This window comes from Erythrolamprus reginae, chromosome 8 (genome assembly GCF_031021105.1).
Source record: "Erythrolamprus reginae isolate rEryReg1 chromosome 8, rEryReg1.hap1, whole genome shotgun sequence".
Lineage (NCBI taxonomy): Eukaryota > Metazoa > Chordata > Lepidosauria > Squamata > Dipsadidae > Erythrolamprus > Erythrolamprus reginae.
The window spans coordinates 13,496,218-13,514,508 of NC_091957.1; the positions used below are offsets into that span (position 1 = coordinate 13,496,218).

Genomic DNA, 18,291 nt, shown 5'->3' on the forward strand with positions numbered 1-18,291 from the left:
TGAATTTCAGAATATCTCAGAATATCTCCGGGACCGCCTTCTGCCGCACGAATCCCAGCGACCAGGTCCCACAGAGTTGGCCTTCTCCGGGTCCCGTCGACTAAACAGTGTCGTCTGGCGGGACCCAGGGGAAGAGCCTTCTCTGTGGCAGCCCCGACTCTCTGGAACCAGCTTCCCCTGGAGATTAGGATTGCCCCCACCCTCCTTGCCTTTTGTAAACTCCTTAAAACCCACCTCTGCCGTCAGGCATGGGGGAATTGAGACATCTCCCCCAGGCCTATATAGTTTATGCATGGTATGTTTGTGTGTCTGTCTTGCTTTTTAAATAAGGGTTTTTTAGATATTTTTAAATATTAGATTTGTTGTACGTTGTTTTTTATTATTGCTGTGAGCCGCCCCGAGTCTATGCAGAGGGGCGGCATACAAATCTAATAAATAATAATTTTAAAAGAACTTTTCAAGTACAGTGGTACCTCATCTTACGAACGCCTCTTCTAACGAACTTTTCAAGATACGAACCCGGTGTTTAAGATTTTTTTGCCTCTTCTTCCGAACTATTTTCACCTTACGAACCCAAGCAGCTGCTGCTGGGATGAAGGGGTTCCTTTCCCCCCCCTTTTTTGAAGAAAGAAAAGGGAGGGGCAGCTTGGAGGAGTAAAGATTTTGCATGCTTGCAAAAGCACTGAAACGGTGTCTTTTTAAGAAAGAAAAGGGAGAGGCAGCTTGGAGGAGTAAAGATTTTGCATGCTTGCAAAAGCACTGAAACAGTGTCTTTTTAAGAAAGAAAAGGGAGGGGCAGCTTGGAGGAGTAAAGATTTTGCGTGATTGCAAAAGCACTGAAACGGTGTCTTTTTAAGAAAGAAAAGGGAGGGGCAGCTTGGAGGAGTAAAGATTTTGCATGCTTGGAAAGGCACTGAAACTGTCTTTTGAAAAAAGAAAAGGGAGTGGCGGCCCCCTTGCCTTCCTTCCTTCCCACTCACCCTTTAGCCTAGCCTTGCTTCTTCCACCCGCCCCCTTTAGCTGCTCCTCCCTGCCCTCTGTTCGCCTCCCTTCTAAAGTTTGGGATTTTCCTCGCATTATTTGCTTTTACATTGATTCCTATGGGAAACATTGTTTCATCTTATGAACTTTTCACCTTACGAACCTTCTCCTGGAACCAATTAAGTTCGTATGATGAGGTACCACTGTACATTAGAAGCTCTGCCACTGAGAAATCTGGTAAGGGAATCTCTCTGAAACCATGGCCCAAGAGGATCAAGTGGTTGGCTGATGAACTGCAAATGTGAACTGCATTTCATAGGGGCTCCCCATTTCCAAGAGTGTACCAGAAAGGAGAACGATCGCCTGCCATCTCCTGCCTACTTACCTGGCATAAACCTTCCCAGTGCTTAAGGCTTAGTTCTGATTGAGTATTGGTGCCATTGTACCACTATAGGTGTTGCTTTCTGTTCTGACCCACCACTTCGGTGACATCCAGCAGAACCTGGAAATGCCATGTAGGAGGTCCACTGGAGATCATTTAGCTCGTTCGATTTCTGGCAAGAGAGCTTTTGCTCCTCCCCTGAACCGTTTAATGGGGACATTCCCTCGAAAAGAGGCATGTCTGCTTATCCTGGCCCAGACGCTGCACCACAACCCTAGAACGTCCCACAAACTTTCATAACAGAGCTCTGGTGATTGGATCTCAAGGGGCTTTTGGAGTAGTGGATTCTCAAGTCGCCAGGTGGGGAAGTGAGGTCGAGGGAACAGCGGAGAGTCTGAGAGAGACGGGCATTTGGGAAGTGTGAACTATAAAATAAAGACCAGTGAATCAATAAGGTCCCCTAGTCACCTCAAAAACTCTGGGGATCTTCATCATCTGAGAAGTCAGATGGCTTGACAGAGGCCTTCTTGAGGTTGGCGGTAGGGCACTGGTTTTATTGATTGGTGTTTATGTTTTTCAGCCGTTGTGTTAATGTTATCTCTCTGAATCCCCCCCCCCTCGCCCCACCCACTGGTAGCTGTTTGGAGCCTCCTTTTTCTTTTTTGTTGTTGTTTAGATATTAACCGAGGATTTACAGCTGACCGTGTTTTAGAACAGTAGGATATAAAAACCAAGGCTAGTTACAGCATTTATCTCCGGGACCGCCTTCTGCTGCACGAATCCCAGCAACCAGTTAGGTCCCACAGAGTTGGCCTTCTCCGGGTCCCGTCAATTAAACAATATCGTTTGGCAGGACCCAGGGGAAGAGCCTTCTCTGTGGCGGCCCCGACCCTTTGGAACCAACTCCCCCCAGATATCAGAGTTGCCCCCACCCTCCTTGCCTTTCGCAAGCTCCTTAAAACCCACCTCTGTCGTCAGGCATGGGGGAATTGAGACTTTCCCTCCCCCTAGGCTTATAAAATTTATGCATGGTATGTTAGTATGTATGATTGGTTTTTAAATTGGGGTTTTAAATTAACTTAAACTTAAATATTGAATTTGTTTACATTGTATTATCATTTCTGTGAGCCGCCCCGAGTCTGCGGAGAGGGGCGGCATACAAATCTGATTAATAAATAAATAATAAATTTAGACTCCAGGATCTGCCAGGTTTGGAATCTTGGCTTGTGTCACCCGGACCCTTTCAAAGCCAGCTAAATGTGATGTGAGCGTGTACAGAATCCAGAATCTCTGTTTCAAGAGGACCTCTTTTTGGTCAACAGTGTCTTACTTCCCCATGCAAATTCCAAATTGAAGATTCCTGCCATTATGGTCCTTCTGGAAAGCCCCCTAGGTTGGTCTGGGATTGGCAGAAGTGCCCTGAATCACCCATCCATCCATCCGTCCATCTATCCATTCATCCTCTCTGAAGCAAACATGCCTCCTGATGTTACCAGCCCTGCCCTGCCCACGATCTCTCCCTTACGGGGGGACTCAACCCAAGGGCCCCAGGGCCCTTGCTGGCAGGCGAGCAGTCCTCTGGCCCTCGTTGGCAGTGCTTGCAGTGGGATCCTCCGCCCGGGGCTGAACTCTGCCATGGCAGGGCACCAACTGAGTTCGGGGTGGGGTGGGGTGGGGAAGAAAGGGGAGGGCGATTCCTGCACTTCTGGCCAGCCTGGGTGACCGGTGGGAGCAGAACAGCCCAGAGAGTGAGGACACCCTGCCCCTCGGGGGCCGGTGCATCTCCTACCTAATTTCTGCATGCACGCCCGCAGCCTCTCTTCAAGATTTGACACTCTGCTTTGAAGCTCTTCGTAGTCGAAGGCGCCAATTTCCTCCTGGAGCTCGTTTAGAACCGACGTCAGGTTCTGCACCTCCTCCTTAAACTGCAAAACCAATTTGGCATCGGCCTTGTACTCCTCCAAGACAGGGATCAAGGGCCTAAGTTCCTCCATTTTCGCTTTTATCGCCTGCAAGGTCAAAATAAGCTTGGTTTCAGTGCTCTGCGTGCAAGAGGCCCCCCCCCGTATCCCACCTCCTCTCTCTGCCCTGGGCTGTTGCGGCTCCCGTTGGGGCGCGCCACAAGGACTGCCATTATTCATGTTATTCATGCTCGTGGGGAGCGTGGAAATTCAAAGGGGAGAAATAGATATACAGTGATACCTTGTCTTACAAACTTAATTGGTTCTGGGATGAGGTTCTTAAGGTGAAAAGTTTGTAAGACGAAACAATGTTTCCCATAGGAATCAATGGAAAAGCGATTAATGCGTGCCAGCCCAAAATTCACCCCTTTTGCCAGCCGAAGCGCCCGTTTTTGTGCTGCTGGGATTCCCCTGCGGCTCCCCTCTATGGGAAACCCCACCTCCGGATTCTGTGTTTTTGCAATGCTGCAGGGGAATCCCAGCAGGAGAATCCCAGCATCACAAAAATGAGTGCTTTGCTGGCAACGGAAGTCCAGAGGTGGGGTTTCCCAGCAAAGGGAGCATCAGTGAAATCGCAGCATCGCAAAAACACCGCCATCCTCGAAACCCCACCTCCGGACCTCTTTGTTTTTGCGATGCTGCAATGTCATTGAGGCTCCCCTTGCTGGGAAATCCCAGCGGCGGCGGTGGGTTTGTAAGGTGAAAATAGTTTGTAAGAAGAGGCAAAAAAATCTTAAACCCCGGGTTTGTATCTTGAAAAGTTTGTATGACGAGGCGTTTGTAAGACGAGGTATCACTGTATATTTATTCATTTGACTTCTATGCCCCCCCTCTCCCAGTGGGACTCAGGGCAGCTTACAACAATATCTATACCTATATATATATATATATATGATGCATATATTAAACAGTCTGAAAAACACCATCTTATTTGGGAAAAAAGGCCTTTATTTTGATTTTTTTTTTCTGTTTTTAGAATGCAACATCTTAAGGTTACATGCTTCGGTCACATACACAAATTCTTTTTTTTTTCTTTTCCATAAAATAATGACGATGAAGATGAGGATGAAGATAATAATAATAATAATAATAACCAACGCATTGACAAGGAGTTCCAAAAACTAGTGATGAAATGTTATTTCTACAAGTTCCATGCAAAAGACAAGCTTTCAGCGGAGTGGTTCGGGCAAGGGTGGAAATTGGGAAGTAAATAAATAAAACAAAGAATAAAAATAAACCCGGATCAGAGAACTCAAGAAAAAGACCAAACTGAAAAGGGGGTGGGGGTGGGGAATCTCTCTGCCCTCTCTCTCTCTCTGTGTATTTCATGGTTACATGTGGGGTGGGGGATGGGGGTGAACACCTTCTTCAGCCAGTGCGACATTGTAAAACTTTCTTTTAAGTTAGCCCTGCAAGCAAGAAGATGAAACACTCAAGTCCCAGCGGCTTCACGCAGAAGTTAACACAGTTTGCATCCCAGCCGGGGCCCGGCCGACCCACCCCTCCCCAGAGACCTCCTCCCCAAGGCCGGTGCACCACAAGGAGGGGGGGGGCTGGTAGGAGCTTCTGGCCACCACCAAGGGCCAATTCACAGAGTGGGGTAGGAGCTTCTGCCCATCCCCTCCCTCCTCTCCCCCTCCCGGTTCTCTGAGCCGCATCCCTTGGCCTCTGCCGCCTTGCCCTTCACCCCACCCCTCCCCACTGCCAGGAATCCCCTCTGCCCTTGCTGACCGCATGGTGGCCCTGCAACGGAAAGGAGGGGAATCCCACCCCCAAGATCTCCAAGCAAGGGGGCGTGGCTCCAGCTGCCCTGGGGAGCCACCACAACATTGTGGGCTTAAGGTTGCCCCGGATCTCTGCTTTGGGCCCGTCGGCCACAGGAGCCCCACGTCTTTAGCAGGCAAGGAGCCCCTGTGGAACGTTTGGCCTAGCTTTCTGCAGAGGGAGGGGATCATTAGGGGACCTCCCTCCCTGTGAGGTGCAAAGGATGCTGGGAGAGGCGGCAGCGTTTGTGCCTAGGGTAGCCAAGAATGAGAGGGAGTCATTCCAAGGCAGAAGCATCAGCCGATGTCTGAGCAGCTGTCGCTTGGGGAAAGGGAGGGCGAGCCCATCCCAGCGTCTGCCTGTCAGGGCGTTTGGCCTTAGGCGCCTGCCCAGCAAAAGTTCAGGGACGTGTCATGGGAAAACCTTCTGGATTCTACCCTTCCTTTGCAGTTTTAGCCTTCTCTTTCTCTCTCCCCTTCTTTCCTCTTCGGTCTCTCTCTCTCTCTCTTCTGTCTCTCTCCTCCCTCTCCCCTTCTTTCCTCTTCTGTCTCTCTCTTTCTTCTGTCTCTCTCTTCTGCTTCTACTCTTCTCTCCTCTTTCTCCTTCTTTCCTCTTCTGTCTCTCTTTCTTCTGTCTCTCTCTTCTGCTTCTACTCTTCTCTCCTCTCTCTCCTTCTTTCCTCTTCTGTCTCTCCTCTTATCTCGTCTTTCACCTCTCCTGTCCTTGACTATCTCCTCTTCTGTCTCTCTCTCTCTATCCTCTCTCCCTTTTTTCCTCTTCTCTCTCTCCCCTCTCTGTCCCCTCCTGTCTTTAACTCTCTCCTCTCTCCTCTTCTCACTCTCTCTCTTCTCTCTCTCTCTTTCTCTTCTTGTCTCTCCTTTTCTCTGCCTTTCCTGTCTCTCTCTCTCCTCTCTCTCCCCTCCTGTCTCTATAGCGCCCGCGTGCCCTTCAGCTTCCTGCACATGTGCAGTCATGGCCCAAAGCACAGCGCTAGAGGCCCAGCCCAGCCCAGCCCAGTGTTGTGCCGCTCTCCACTGAGCCCAGACCCAAAGCGCCCCAGCCATGGCCCACGGCACCTGCCTCTCTCCGGACCTTGGCCCCGCTTTCAAGTGGCCATCCTGCTGCCTGTACCTGTCCGAGGATGGCCCGGGTTCCAGCAACACCTTGCTGGTCTCCTACCTGGACTCCTGTGGCTACTTGGCGGATAGGCAGGGCAGCACACAGCGGGAGCACACCAGCGAGGGGCCATGCGCGTGCATGAGATTTCGTGATTTTTTTTGCTTCTGCGCATACGCAGGGGGAAAAAACTTGCCAAAATTTCTCTTGCGCACGGCCCCTCTCAAAATTTTGTTCCACGCTCATGTGTGCCTGCCAGAGACCCGAAGCTGCACACGCCACACACCGGTAGCAGCTGTAGCAAGTCTGACCCTTGCATTTCAAAAGCCATTAGGTTCCTCCTAAGCGCAGGGTTCCCTTTAAGCAGCGCAAATGGGGGCTTCCTGAAAACCCTCAGTGACTGCAGTGGAAGTCAAAAGCTGCCCGAAAGAGTTCCTTTCCATTCCGTCTCTTATGCCGAGCTTCAGCCACCATTGTTGTGAGCAAGGGCAGAGTCCTGCAATAGGAGGGGAACCCAACCGTTCTGAGGACACCCGGCTCCTCGAACCCTAGCCCTCATCCTTCCCCAAAATTCTGCCAAGAAACCACTTCCGTCCTTCTTTCCTTCCTTCCTTCCTTCCTTCCTTCCTTCCTTCCTTCTACTTACCTTAAACTGTCTGGCCAGGTGTTGCTTGTGACTCTCTTCCACTTGCTTGAACTTGGTTTCGAGGCCTCTCATCTGGTTTTCCATTTTCTCCACGTACTGAAGGTCCCGTTGAGTTCGCCTGTCCAAGACTTCTATTGACTGGGACATGTTCTGTACCTGTGGAGGGAGGGAAGGGGAAACCAAGAGAGAAGAAGTCATTCAAGGGAGACACAAATCTCTTTGCCAATGATCAAGGAAAGTAGAAGCAGAAAGAACAGATACCGGGAGTCACTGCTCACAGTCACTCATGCCCTCATCACCTCGAGGCTCGACTACTGTAACGCTCTCTACATGGGGCTACCTTTGAAAAGTGTTCGGAAGCTTCAGATCGTGCAGAATGCAGCTGCGAGAGCAATCATGGGCTTCCCTAAATATGCCCATGTCACACCAACACTCCGCACTCTGCATTGGTTGCCGATCAGTTTCCGGTCACAATTCAAAGTGTTGGTTATGACCTATAAAGCCCTTCATGGCACCGGACCAGATTATCTCCGGGACCGCCTTCTGCCGCATGAATCCCAGCGACCGGTTAGGTCCCACAGAGTGGGCCTTCTCCGGGTCCCGTCAACTAAACAATGTCGTTTGGCGGGCCCCAGGGGAAGAGCCTTCTCTGTGGCGGCCCCGGCCCTCTGGAACCAACTCCCCCCTGAGATCAGAATTGCTCCCACCCTCCTCGCCTTTCGTAAGCTCCTTAAAACCCACCTCTGCTGTCAGGCATGGGGGAACTGAGATATTCTTTCCCCCTGGGCCTCTACAGTTTATGCATGGCATGTCTGTATGTATGTCTGGTTTTTATAATAAGGGTTTTTTAGTTGTTTTATTATTGGATTGCTACATGCTGTTTTTATCACTGTTGTTAGCCGCCCCGAGTCCACGGAGAGGGGCAGCATACAAATCCAATAAATAGATAGATAGATAGATAGATAGATAGATAGATAGATAGATAGATAGATAGATAGATAAATACGAGTTGCAGCTACCTAGGTTTCTGTTATGTTCTAGCACCGAGCACCTCAGGAATCAAATACAGACCACCAGATTTAAATACGAAAGGAATTTACTTTGTTTAAGGAGTCTATTTAAAAGGAAAGTTTTTTAAATAGTCTTTCTGAGAAAGCAAACGGCCATAAATGTCTTTGCTGAAAATGAGCAGGGAAGATTTCTCAGCTGGCAAGTGTTCCAGAAAAAGAGATAAACATGAATAATTACCCAGCTGTAAATAGTTCGAAGCAGAGCTGCACAGAAATAATGAAGCTTGAAGTTTTCCTAAAAGCCAAGAATGTTTTTTTCAAACGGGACAGAAGATCATGAAACCACAAGCCAAAACGAAACACGTTGTTCTCCACACCAGGGAATGGTTCTGCTCACTCCTAAATACCATGAGGATGTGACCCATTACCCAGCGGTACTACTCATGAGTGACTCTTCTCCTAGCCAACCATTCAAGCCTTTTAGATGCTCTTCGCACCTTAGCATCCAAAATAGGCTCCTCCTCTTCCACTGAGTCACTTAAGACAGGAAGGGCTGATTCATTCCTGACAGGAAGTAATGACTGATTCATGCAAGGAAGTGCAGCAGGCCCTGGTTGGTGTTCTGCCCCTGACCCCTCATCACTTTCACTGTCACTCTCAGGTGCCAGGAATACAGGATGCCTGCCTTGCCCCCTTCACAGTTTCTGCGTCCTCTGAGTTCTTATTTATTTATTTATTTATTTATTTATTTATTTATTTATCTATCTATCTATCTATTTATTTATTTATTTATTTATTTATTATGCCGCCCCTCTCCAGAGACCTGGGCGGCTAACAGCAATAATAAGACAGCATATAACAATAATCCAATACTAAAAACAATTAAAAACCCATTATAATAAAAACCAAACATACAGACATACCATGCATAAAATTGTAAAGGCCTAGGGGGAAAGGGTATCTCAATTCCCCCATGCCTGGCGGCAGAGGTGGGTTTTAAGTAGCTTACGAAAGGCAAGGAGGGTGGGGGCAATTCTAATCTCTGGGGGGAGTTGGTTCAAGAGGGCCGGAGCCACCACAGAGAAGGCTCTTCCCCTGGGTCCTGCCAAGCGGCATTGTTTAGTTGACGGGATCCGGAGAAGACCCACTCTGTGGGACCTAACTGGTCCCTGAGATTCGTGCAGCAGAAGGCGGTCCCTGAGATTTGTGCAGAACAACAAGCGAACCGCAACAGTTTCATTTGAATTTAAGGAAGAACTTTACTGAAAATAGCAATTGCCCAATATGGAACTATCAACTTAGAGAGGTTGCAGATTCTCCAACTCTGGAAGTTTTTAAGAAGTTGGACAGTCACCTCTTGGTAATAGCTTAATTGATTTTCCCGAACGTGGTAGATGTCCTACACATCAAAGATTCTACAGTTTTAGGATAAGAGAATGTGTGCGATATAGCTTGTAGAAAATGGCTTGAACTTTGCCTGCCTACTGCACTCCAATCACTGCACCACCACGGCTCATGACATTATCTATACCATATAAAGAAAATTAATATAAAATGTTTTACCGATGGCATTATGCGCCAGCACGCTTAGCTAAAATATACCCGAGTATAAGTAATAAATGCTGGAAGTGTAAAACAGCCATAGGAACATATCTGGTGGTTATGCCCGGAAGCAAAAAAAAATTTGGTTAAGAATTCAGGGCTGGTTGGAAGAAATATTGGAATATAAATTAGAAACAAACCCAGAAATGTATTTATTGGGGATAATCAGAGGACAGCACAGCAAAGAAGACTATTATTTAATAACACATTTACTAACATCAGCAAGATTGGCATTCACACAAAATTGGAAACAAGAAAAGATACCAAATGAAGAGATGGTGATCAACAAAATGTTAGACTGTGCTAAATTAAGTAAATTAACGTATGAATTACAAGATGAACAAAACAAGAACTACTATAGAGTGTGGGAGAAACTGTATAACTGGATAAGAGGAAAAAAAGATAAAACAAGAAAAGGAATTAGTATTAAGGAAATATAATGAAACCCCCCCCCCCGAATTGTTAAATATTAATTATTATGCATAACAGATAAGTATAAATGTTTAATGTTGTTTGTATGTTTGTATGTTTGTCGATATAAAATAATAATAATAAAAAAATAAAAAAATACACATCAAAGATTCTACAGTTTTAGGATAACAGAATATGTGCGATACAGCTTGAAATGGCTTGAACTTTGCCTGCCTACTTACTTACTTACTTACTTACTTACTTATTTTTTGTCCAATATACAATACATATGAAAGAGAATAGACATTAAGTAATATATATAAAGATAGAAAGTAAGAAAGAAGAGAAGTAGAAGGGAAGGAGAGAATATATATGATATATGAGATAAAGGAAAGACAATTGGACAGGGGACGATAGGCACATCAGTGCACTTATGTACGCCCCTTACTGGCCTCTTAGGAACCTGGAGAGGTCAATCGTGGAGAGTCTAAGGGAGAAATGTTGGGGGTTGGGGGTTGACACTATTGAGTCCGGTAATGAGTTCCACGCTTCGACAACTCGATTGTTAAAGTCATATTTTTTACAGTCAAGTTTGGAGCGGTTAATATTAAGTTTGAATCTGTTGCGTGCGCTCTTGTGTTGTTGCGGTTGAAGCTGAAGTAGTCGTTGACCGGAAGGACGTTGCAGCGTATGATCTTGTGGGCAATACTTAAATCGTGTTTTAGGCGCTGCAGTTCTAAGCTTTCAAGACCCTGCAATCTAATCACTGCACCACCACGGCTCATGCGACCAGGTTTGTAGCTCAGTAAACTGAAAGGCTGCAGTTCTGTCCTTCTTGGCCTGCTTGTAAGCCCTGGGAAACGTCCCTAATCTTGAGTGGAAATACAGTAAAGTCTTCACTTGGATTGCAGGGACAGAAGGAGAAATGTTGATTAAATGACAAATAAGGTTTTGTGCACAACATTGCTCTGTAAAGCCTGCCGCTGTTTGAAATCAAAGTGACATCTGTTACAAAGCCAATTGGATGCCATGAAATTGAGGCTTCATCCTATGCAGATGTAGGTGTGCTGTTGTTACTCAATGCAGTAAAAGAAAGAAAGGCAGAGGTAAGATTCTTGGGGTAACAGTTATACTATTACAATATTATTTGTGTGTGTGTATCATCAAATAATGCTATGATTTACAGACAGGATGCTGGAATTCATTTATTCATAACATAGAAGTCTGATGGCAGAAAAAGACCTCATGGTCTATCTAGTCTGCCCTTATACTATTTTTTGTATTTTATCTTAGGATGGATATATGTTTATCCCAGGCATGTTTAAATTCAGTTACTGTGGATTTATCAACCACGTCTGCTGGAAGTTTGTTCCAAGGATCTACTACTCTTTCAATAAAATAATATTTTCTCATGTTGCCTTTGATCATTCCCCCAACTAACTTCAGATTGTGTCCCCTTGTCCTTGTGTTCACCAACCAAACTGAAACCAAATTATGCCTATGCCTCCCCTTGTTCTTGTGTTCACTTTCCTATTAAAAACACTTCCCTCCTGGACCTTATTTAACCCTTTAACATATTTAAATGTTTCGATCATGTCCCCCCTTTCCCTTCTGTCCTCCAGACTCTACAGATTGAGTTCATTAAGTCTTTCCTGATAGGTTTTATGCTTAAGACCTTCCACCATTCTTGTAGCCCGTCTTTGGACCCGTTCAATTTTGTCAATATCTTTTTGTAGGTGAGGTCTCCAGAACTGAACACAGTATTCCAAAGGTGGTCTCACCAGCGCTCTATATAAGGGGACCACAATCTCCCTCTTCCTGCTTGTTATACCTCTAGCTATGCAGCCAAGCATATTCATTCATTCTTGGTTTTATTTATAAGCTGTCTAATCCAGAAGTCTCTTAGGCAGCATTTTAAAAAATGCAAAAATGTATTACGTAAATTACACTAGAAATAAATCATTAATGAACAAGGAAAAAAAAACAAGACTCCACTCCAGGGGAATGGAAGTAGAACTGAACAAGACTCTGCTTTCAGTTCCTACATTGTCCTTAGACCTGGGTTCCCCAAACTTGACAACTTTAAGACTCGTGGATTTCCCCAGAATTCTCCAGCCAGCTATGCTTTCTGGAGAATTCTGGGAGTTGACGTCCACAAGTCTTAAAGTTGCCAAGTTTCAAGATCTCTGTCCTAGACAGGTCTGCTGGAAAAGGCAGAGTTTAAAAGCTTTCTAGAAAAACCACAGGTTAGCTGTACAGTGTTCCCTCGATTTTCGCGGGTTCAAACTTCGCGAATAGCCTACACCACGTTTTTTAAAAAAAATTAATTAAAAAAAAAAATACTTGGTGGTTTTTTTTTCTATACCACGGTTTTTCCCACCCGATGATGTCATACATCATCGCCAAACAAATTTTTGCAAATAAATAACAAAAATAATAATTATTGTTAATAAATAATTATGTTTATAAATATCAGGATCACTAAATGTCTTATTCAATGGTGAGTACCAGTAATAATGGTGAGTAAATGGTTGTTAAGGGAATGGGAAATTGTAATTTAAGGCTTTAAAGTATTAAGGGATGGCTTGTGATACTGTTCATAGCCAAAAATGGTGTGTTTACTTCCGCATCTCTACTTCGCGGAAATTCGACTTACACGGGCAATCTCGGAACGCATCCCCCGCAAAAATTGAGGGAAGACTGTATAGACAAGGAGGGAGGAACCTGCTACTCCAAAGTGTAGCAACACCACCTCTGAGATTATATAAGGTGGTACAGTTTGATTAATGGGCCTGAAATATGCCAACACTGCCAAAACTGAGAGAATCTAGCATCAACTAGATAAGTCCAAACCGTCTCTCAGATTGCTGACGATCGTTGGCGTGTATATGATTTGCTGCCAACATGCTAGTCCAAGGCCATCCTTCTATTGACTACTTCATTTATAGCAATTGGCAAAGTAAAAAGACATTGAGGCCCTAGAAAAAATACAGAGAAGAGCAACCAGGAGGTTTAGGGGACTGGAGGCTAAAACATACAATGAACAGTTACAGGAACTGGGCATGGCTAACCCAGGGAAGAGAAGGACCAGGGGTCCTTCTCTGGGTCCTCATTTTACTGACCTCAGAAGAATGAAAGGCTGAGTCAATCTTGAGCTGGTGAGAACTGAACTGCTGGTTGTCGGCAGAGTCAGCCTGCAATACTGCATTCTAACCACTGTGCTTCCACGTCCCTTCCTTCCTTCCTTCCTTCCTTCCTTCCTTCCTTCCTTCCTTCCTTCCTTCCTTCCTTCCTTCCTTCCCCAGCAATAACATTTAGGCTTGTATATCACTTTAAGGTGCTTTACAGGCGCCTCTAAGTTTTTTACGGAGTCAGCCTCTTGCCCCTAACAATCCAGGTCCTCATTTTACTGATCTTGGAAGGACAGAAGGCTGAGTCAACTTTGAGCTGGTGAGAATCGAGCTACCAAACAGCTGGCAGTGGCAGTCAGCAGAAGTAGCCTACAGTACGGGTCAGGTCAGACTATTACCTGTTCTATATTATAGGAAAGACACTGGGAAAATTGGACGTTGTCCAGAGAAAAGCAATGACTGGAACAAAAAGCTTAAGAGGAAGAATTGGATGAGTTGGGTACTTTCAGTCTGGAGAGAAGAAGTCTGCAGTAAAACAGTGTCCAGAGGATGACCACGTAGATAAAAGATGCGGCAGGATTGTTTGGTAAATATATTGGAATGGGTTGAATTGGGTTGGGTTTGGTCCTTCTACAAGAAGACCGTTCCAAGGATGAAAGCTGGCAGGCTCCTGGGGTGATGATAGAAGCTCCTTCCGTTGAGAGTTTAAGCCGAGGCCAGATGGCTACCTGTCCGGGATGCCCCAGAGGGTGTTCTATCGGGCTCTCTGGTAGAATCCTCCCAAAAATTCACAGGTACAAATTTCAGACACACGCACGTTTGAAAATTCAAAACAATGTTCTTTATAATGAAAATTCACTTAAACCAAGCCCTCTTTTGGTATAGCAAAGAGCACTCGTCTCCAAACAAACTGGTAATTTGTACAAGTCCCTTATCAGTTCTGTGATACTTAGCTTGCAGCTGTGAGGCAATTCACAGTCCTTCTTTCACAAAGTGAAACACACTTTGCCCTGGTTTAGTTTCAAAGCGGGGGAAAATCAGCACACAAAAGGTCAAAGTCAGTAAAGCAATCACGAAACACAATGATCAGATAATCCTCCACAATGGCCAAACCCACAGGCTGCTATTTATAGCAGCCTCACTAATTACCACAGCCCCACCCAACCACAGGTGGCCTCATTTTCTTTGATAATAATCTCTCAGTTGTTGTTGCCTATGCATCGCTCTCCGCATGCGTGGCTGTATCATTAACTCTTGTTCTGAATTCAAGGAGGAGCTAGATAATTGATCTCCTTCTGAGCTGTCTGCCTCACTCTTCTCCTCCCTGTCACTCATGTCTTCTTGGTCAGAGGAGCCTTCATCAGCAGATTCCACTGGGGGCAAAACAGGCCTGCAGTGTGTGGATGTCTCCCCCACATCCACAGTCCTTGGGGCAGGAGCTGGGCCAGAGCTAACCACAACAGAGGGAAGTCCCTACGCAGGACAAGAGCTGGACTAGATGACCAACCGAGTCCTCCCAAGTCTTACATTCTATGACTCAAAACTGGAACTGCGTCATGACACAAAATACCCAAGTTCATTCAAGGATGTAATTAGTGTAAAGATGCGAATCCTGGAGTTGGGAGAAGCAGCTGGGGAGAGCAGTCGAAAGGTCAATCTCCCGGAAATTCTTCCCAGTGGCAAGACAGACAATGTTCCTCTTTCAACTATACTAATTATCGATAAATTTGCATCCAGCCCCACACATCAGAACATGCAAATCGCTGCAGATCCATGCCCGGGGTTGCCCTTTACTCTGTGATGTATTGCAAACCAGAGGCTGAGATGCTGAAGAGGCACTTTGGAAAGAGCACCGAAGCATTGATAAACTCTGCGCAATGTGCCGCAGCAAACAAAAGGCAAAGCTTGACTTGCAGAGCGTTTTCCAAGACACAGTCTGTCTGGCAGAACAATTTGTCATTCAGGCGCAGGTGATGAGCAGTAGCACCAGGACTTTAGACTTATACACCCCGCTTCACTGTGCTTACAGCCCTCACTAAGCAGTTTACAGAGTCAGCCTCTCACTTCCAACGATCTGGGTCTCTCATTCTACCGACCTTGGAAAGATGGAAGGTTGAATTGATTTTGAGCAGGTCAGGATCGAACTCCTGGCAGTGAGCAGAATTAGCCTGCAATATTGCATTCTAACCACTGAAACACCACCGCTTAGATAGATAGATGGATGCATGGGTGGATGATAGATAGATGGATGGATGGATGGATGGATGGATAGATAGACAGACAGATAGAAAGATGATAGATAGATAGATAGATAGATAGATAGATGATAGATAGATAGATAGATAGATAGATAGACAGATAGAAAGTTGATAGATAGATAGATAGATAGATAGATAGATAGATAGATAGATAGATAGATAGAGGTAGCACAAGAAATGGTAGCCGATGCCTTTAAAAAGCCCTTCCTTCCTTTCCCCCTCCTTCTCTCCCATCCTTTTATTCTCATTCCTTCTTCCCTTCTATCCCTTTCTCATTCCCCCCTTTCTTCCTTCCTTCTTATTCCCATCTTCCTTCTTTCTCATTCCCCCCTTCCTTCCTTCCTTCCTATTTCCATCTTCCTTCTTTCTTTTCCTTCTCCTATTCCTTCCTTCTCATTTTTTTAAAAAATAGCTTTAAAATGATTTTTTAAAACACACAGAAAATAAAAAAGTACAAATACACATATACAGACATACAAACATCACAAACCTAACACACCACATAACCTAACAAACCAAATAACAAATCATTATTATTCATTTAGCAATTTCACATATCTTTTATATCAGTGTTTTTCAACCAGTGTGCCGTGGCACACTAGTGTGCCGCGAGACATGGTCAGGTGTGCCGCGAAGAAGGAAGCTCAGGTTCTGGTCTCACAACTTTTTGCTGAGAGAGAGAGAGAGAAAGAGTGAGAAAGTAAGTGAAAAAGAGAGAAAGAGAGAGAGAAAGCAAGAGAGAGAGAGAGAAAAAAGAAGAGGAAGGGAGAGAGAGAGAAATGAGCAAAAAGGGGAGGAAAAAAGAGAAATGAGAAAACGATTGAGACAGAGAATGAGAGGAAAGAGAGAGAAACAAAAGAGAGAGAGAAGTGACTCTTGATTTAAAGCATATGATAAAAAGCACCCAAAAATAAGAGAGAAAACCCCCCAGCCCTCACCTGTTTTTGGAAATGGTTCAAGAGGGGGAGGAGACAGGGTTCAAGAGGGGGAGGAGACACACACACAAGAGGGGGAGGAGACAGGGATGGAAAAAGAGAGGAGTGTGTCTTAGAGTGTCTTTTTGTGTCATTTTGGTTGGTGGTGTGCCCCAGGATTTTGTAAATGTAAAAAATGTGCCGCGGTTCAAAAAAGGTTGAAAATCACTGTTTTATATCACTATTATTTTTACTTTTTTTTTTTTTTTGCTATATTAATAGATTTCTTCCTTCCTTTTCATTACTATCTTCCTTCCTTCTTCCCTCCCTCCCTCCCACCCTCTCTCCCTTCCTTCCTTCCTTCCATCCTCATTCCCATCTTCTTCCCTCCCTCCCTCCCTCTCCCATCCTGAAAAGTGTTTGTCCATTATAAAGGATGTGAAATGCCTCCTAATCATGCCCTGGCAATCAGAGGCCATTCCCACACCAATGATTGATGGCTGACGTAGCAACAGAAAAGTCTGCCTTCATTCATGATCTACAGCTCTGGCGCAGGAAGCCCAAAAACACCATCACTCACTAGTGTGGACAAAGACGGAATGAATGAACGTTCAAGCGGTCCTTCTAACCGGACAGGGACTTCAGGGGCTAAGCAGTGGGACAACGGTAACACCACATGGCCATGACCCTTAGCGGTGGCCGTTTCAGTACAGGCAGTCCTCGACTTATGACATTTAGCTGTTAAGTGAGACATTTGTCAAGTGAGTTTTACGCCTTTTCTTGCCACTGTTGTTACATGAATCACTGCAGTTGTTAACTTAATAACCCAGCTGCTATGTGAACCTGGCTCCCCCACTGACTTCGCTTGACCAATTGCCAAGCGGCTGAATTTTGATCAGGTGGCCATGGGATGCTACTTAGTAGTGTGAAAACCGGTCATGTCACTTTTTCTTTCAGTGCGGTTGCAACTTTGATTGGTCACTTAATGAATTGTTGGAAGATGAGAACTACCCATAGGCCAGGACCCCACACTTGCTGTCCTACTGAGCTCGCCCCTGTTTCAATTCCGCCACCTGCCCTTCGGCTGCCCTGCCTGCCATCCTTCATCATCATCATCGTAGTAGTAGTAGTAGTAGTAATAATAATAATAATAATAATAATAATAATAATAATAATAATAATAATAATAATAATTTTTATTAGATTTGTATGCCACCCCTCTCCGAAGACTCGGGGCGGCTCACAACAATAACAAAACAATGTTACAGTGGAACAAATCTAATATTAAAAGAGAAAAAGACATATAAAACCCTATCATTTAAAACCAAACAACACATACATACCAAACATAAAGTATAAAACCCTGGGGAAGGTGTCTCAGCTCCCCCATGCCTGGCGGTATAGGTGGGTCTTGAGTAGCTTATGAAAGCCAAGGAGGATGGGGGCCGTTCTAATCTCCGGGGGGAGTTGATTCCAGAGGGCCGGGGCTGCCACAGAGAAGGCTCTTCCCCTGGGGCCCACCAAACGACATTGTTTAGTCGATGAGACCCGGAGAAGGCCAACTCTGTGGGACCTTATCGGTCGCTGGGATTCGTGCGGTAGCAGGCGGTTCCAGAGGTACTCTGGTCCAGTGCCATGTAGGGCTTTAAAGGTCATAACCAACACTTTGAATTTTGACCGGAAACTGATCAGCAGCCAATGCAGGCCACGGAGTGTTGTAGAAATGTGGGCGAATCTGGGAAGCCCCACGATAGCTCTCGCGGCCGCATTCTGCACGATCTGAAGTTTCCTAATTCTTTTCAAGGGTAGCCCCATGTAGAGAGCATTACAGTAATCGAACCTTGAGGTAATGAGGGCATGAGCAATGACTCCCTGTCCATATAGGGCCACAACTGGTGCATTTCATGCCCTCCCCTGACTACTCAGGTGGTATGCCTGGCCTGGCCCTTCATAGCAATAGTATTTAGCAACAGCGTTCAGACTTATATCCCGCTTCACTGTACTTTACATCTCCCTCTCTAAGCGGTTTACAGAATCAGCCTCTCACCCCCAACAATCGGGGTCCTCGTTTGACTGACCTTGGAAGGATAGAAGACTGAATCAACCTAGAGCCTA

General features: G+C 45.5%; 1 protein-coding gene across 3 annotated transcripts in view; it reads right to left on the reverse strand.

Annotated features, from left to right (window-relative positions):
- Positions 1 to 18,291, reverse strand: part of OLFM1 (olfactomedin 1) — a 74,778-nt gene that overhangs the window by 14,743 nt on the left and 41,744 nt on the right. For all 3 annotated transcript variants that reach the window (XM_070758205.1, XM_070758206.1, XM_070758204.1), the window contains exons 3-4: positions 6,851 to 7,006; positions 3,153 to 3,372 (exon numbers count right to left, since the gene is read on the reverse strand). In XM_070758205.1, the coding sequence (XP_070614306.1) occupies positions 3,153 to 3,372; positions 6,851 to 7,006 (376 nt within the window). The remainder of the gene's footprint in view (positions 1 to 3,152; positions 3,373 to 6,850; positions 7,007 to 18,291) is intronic.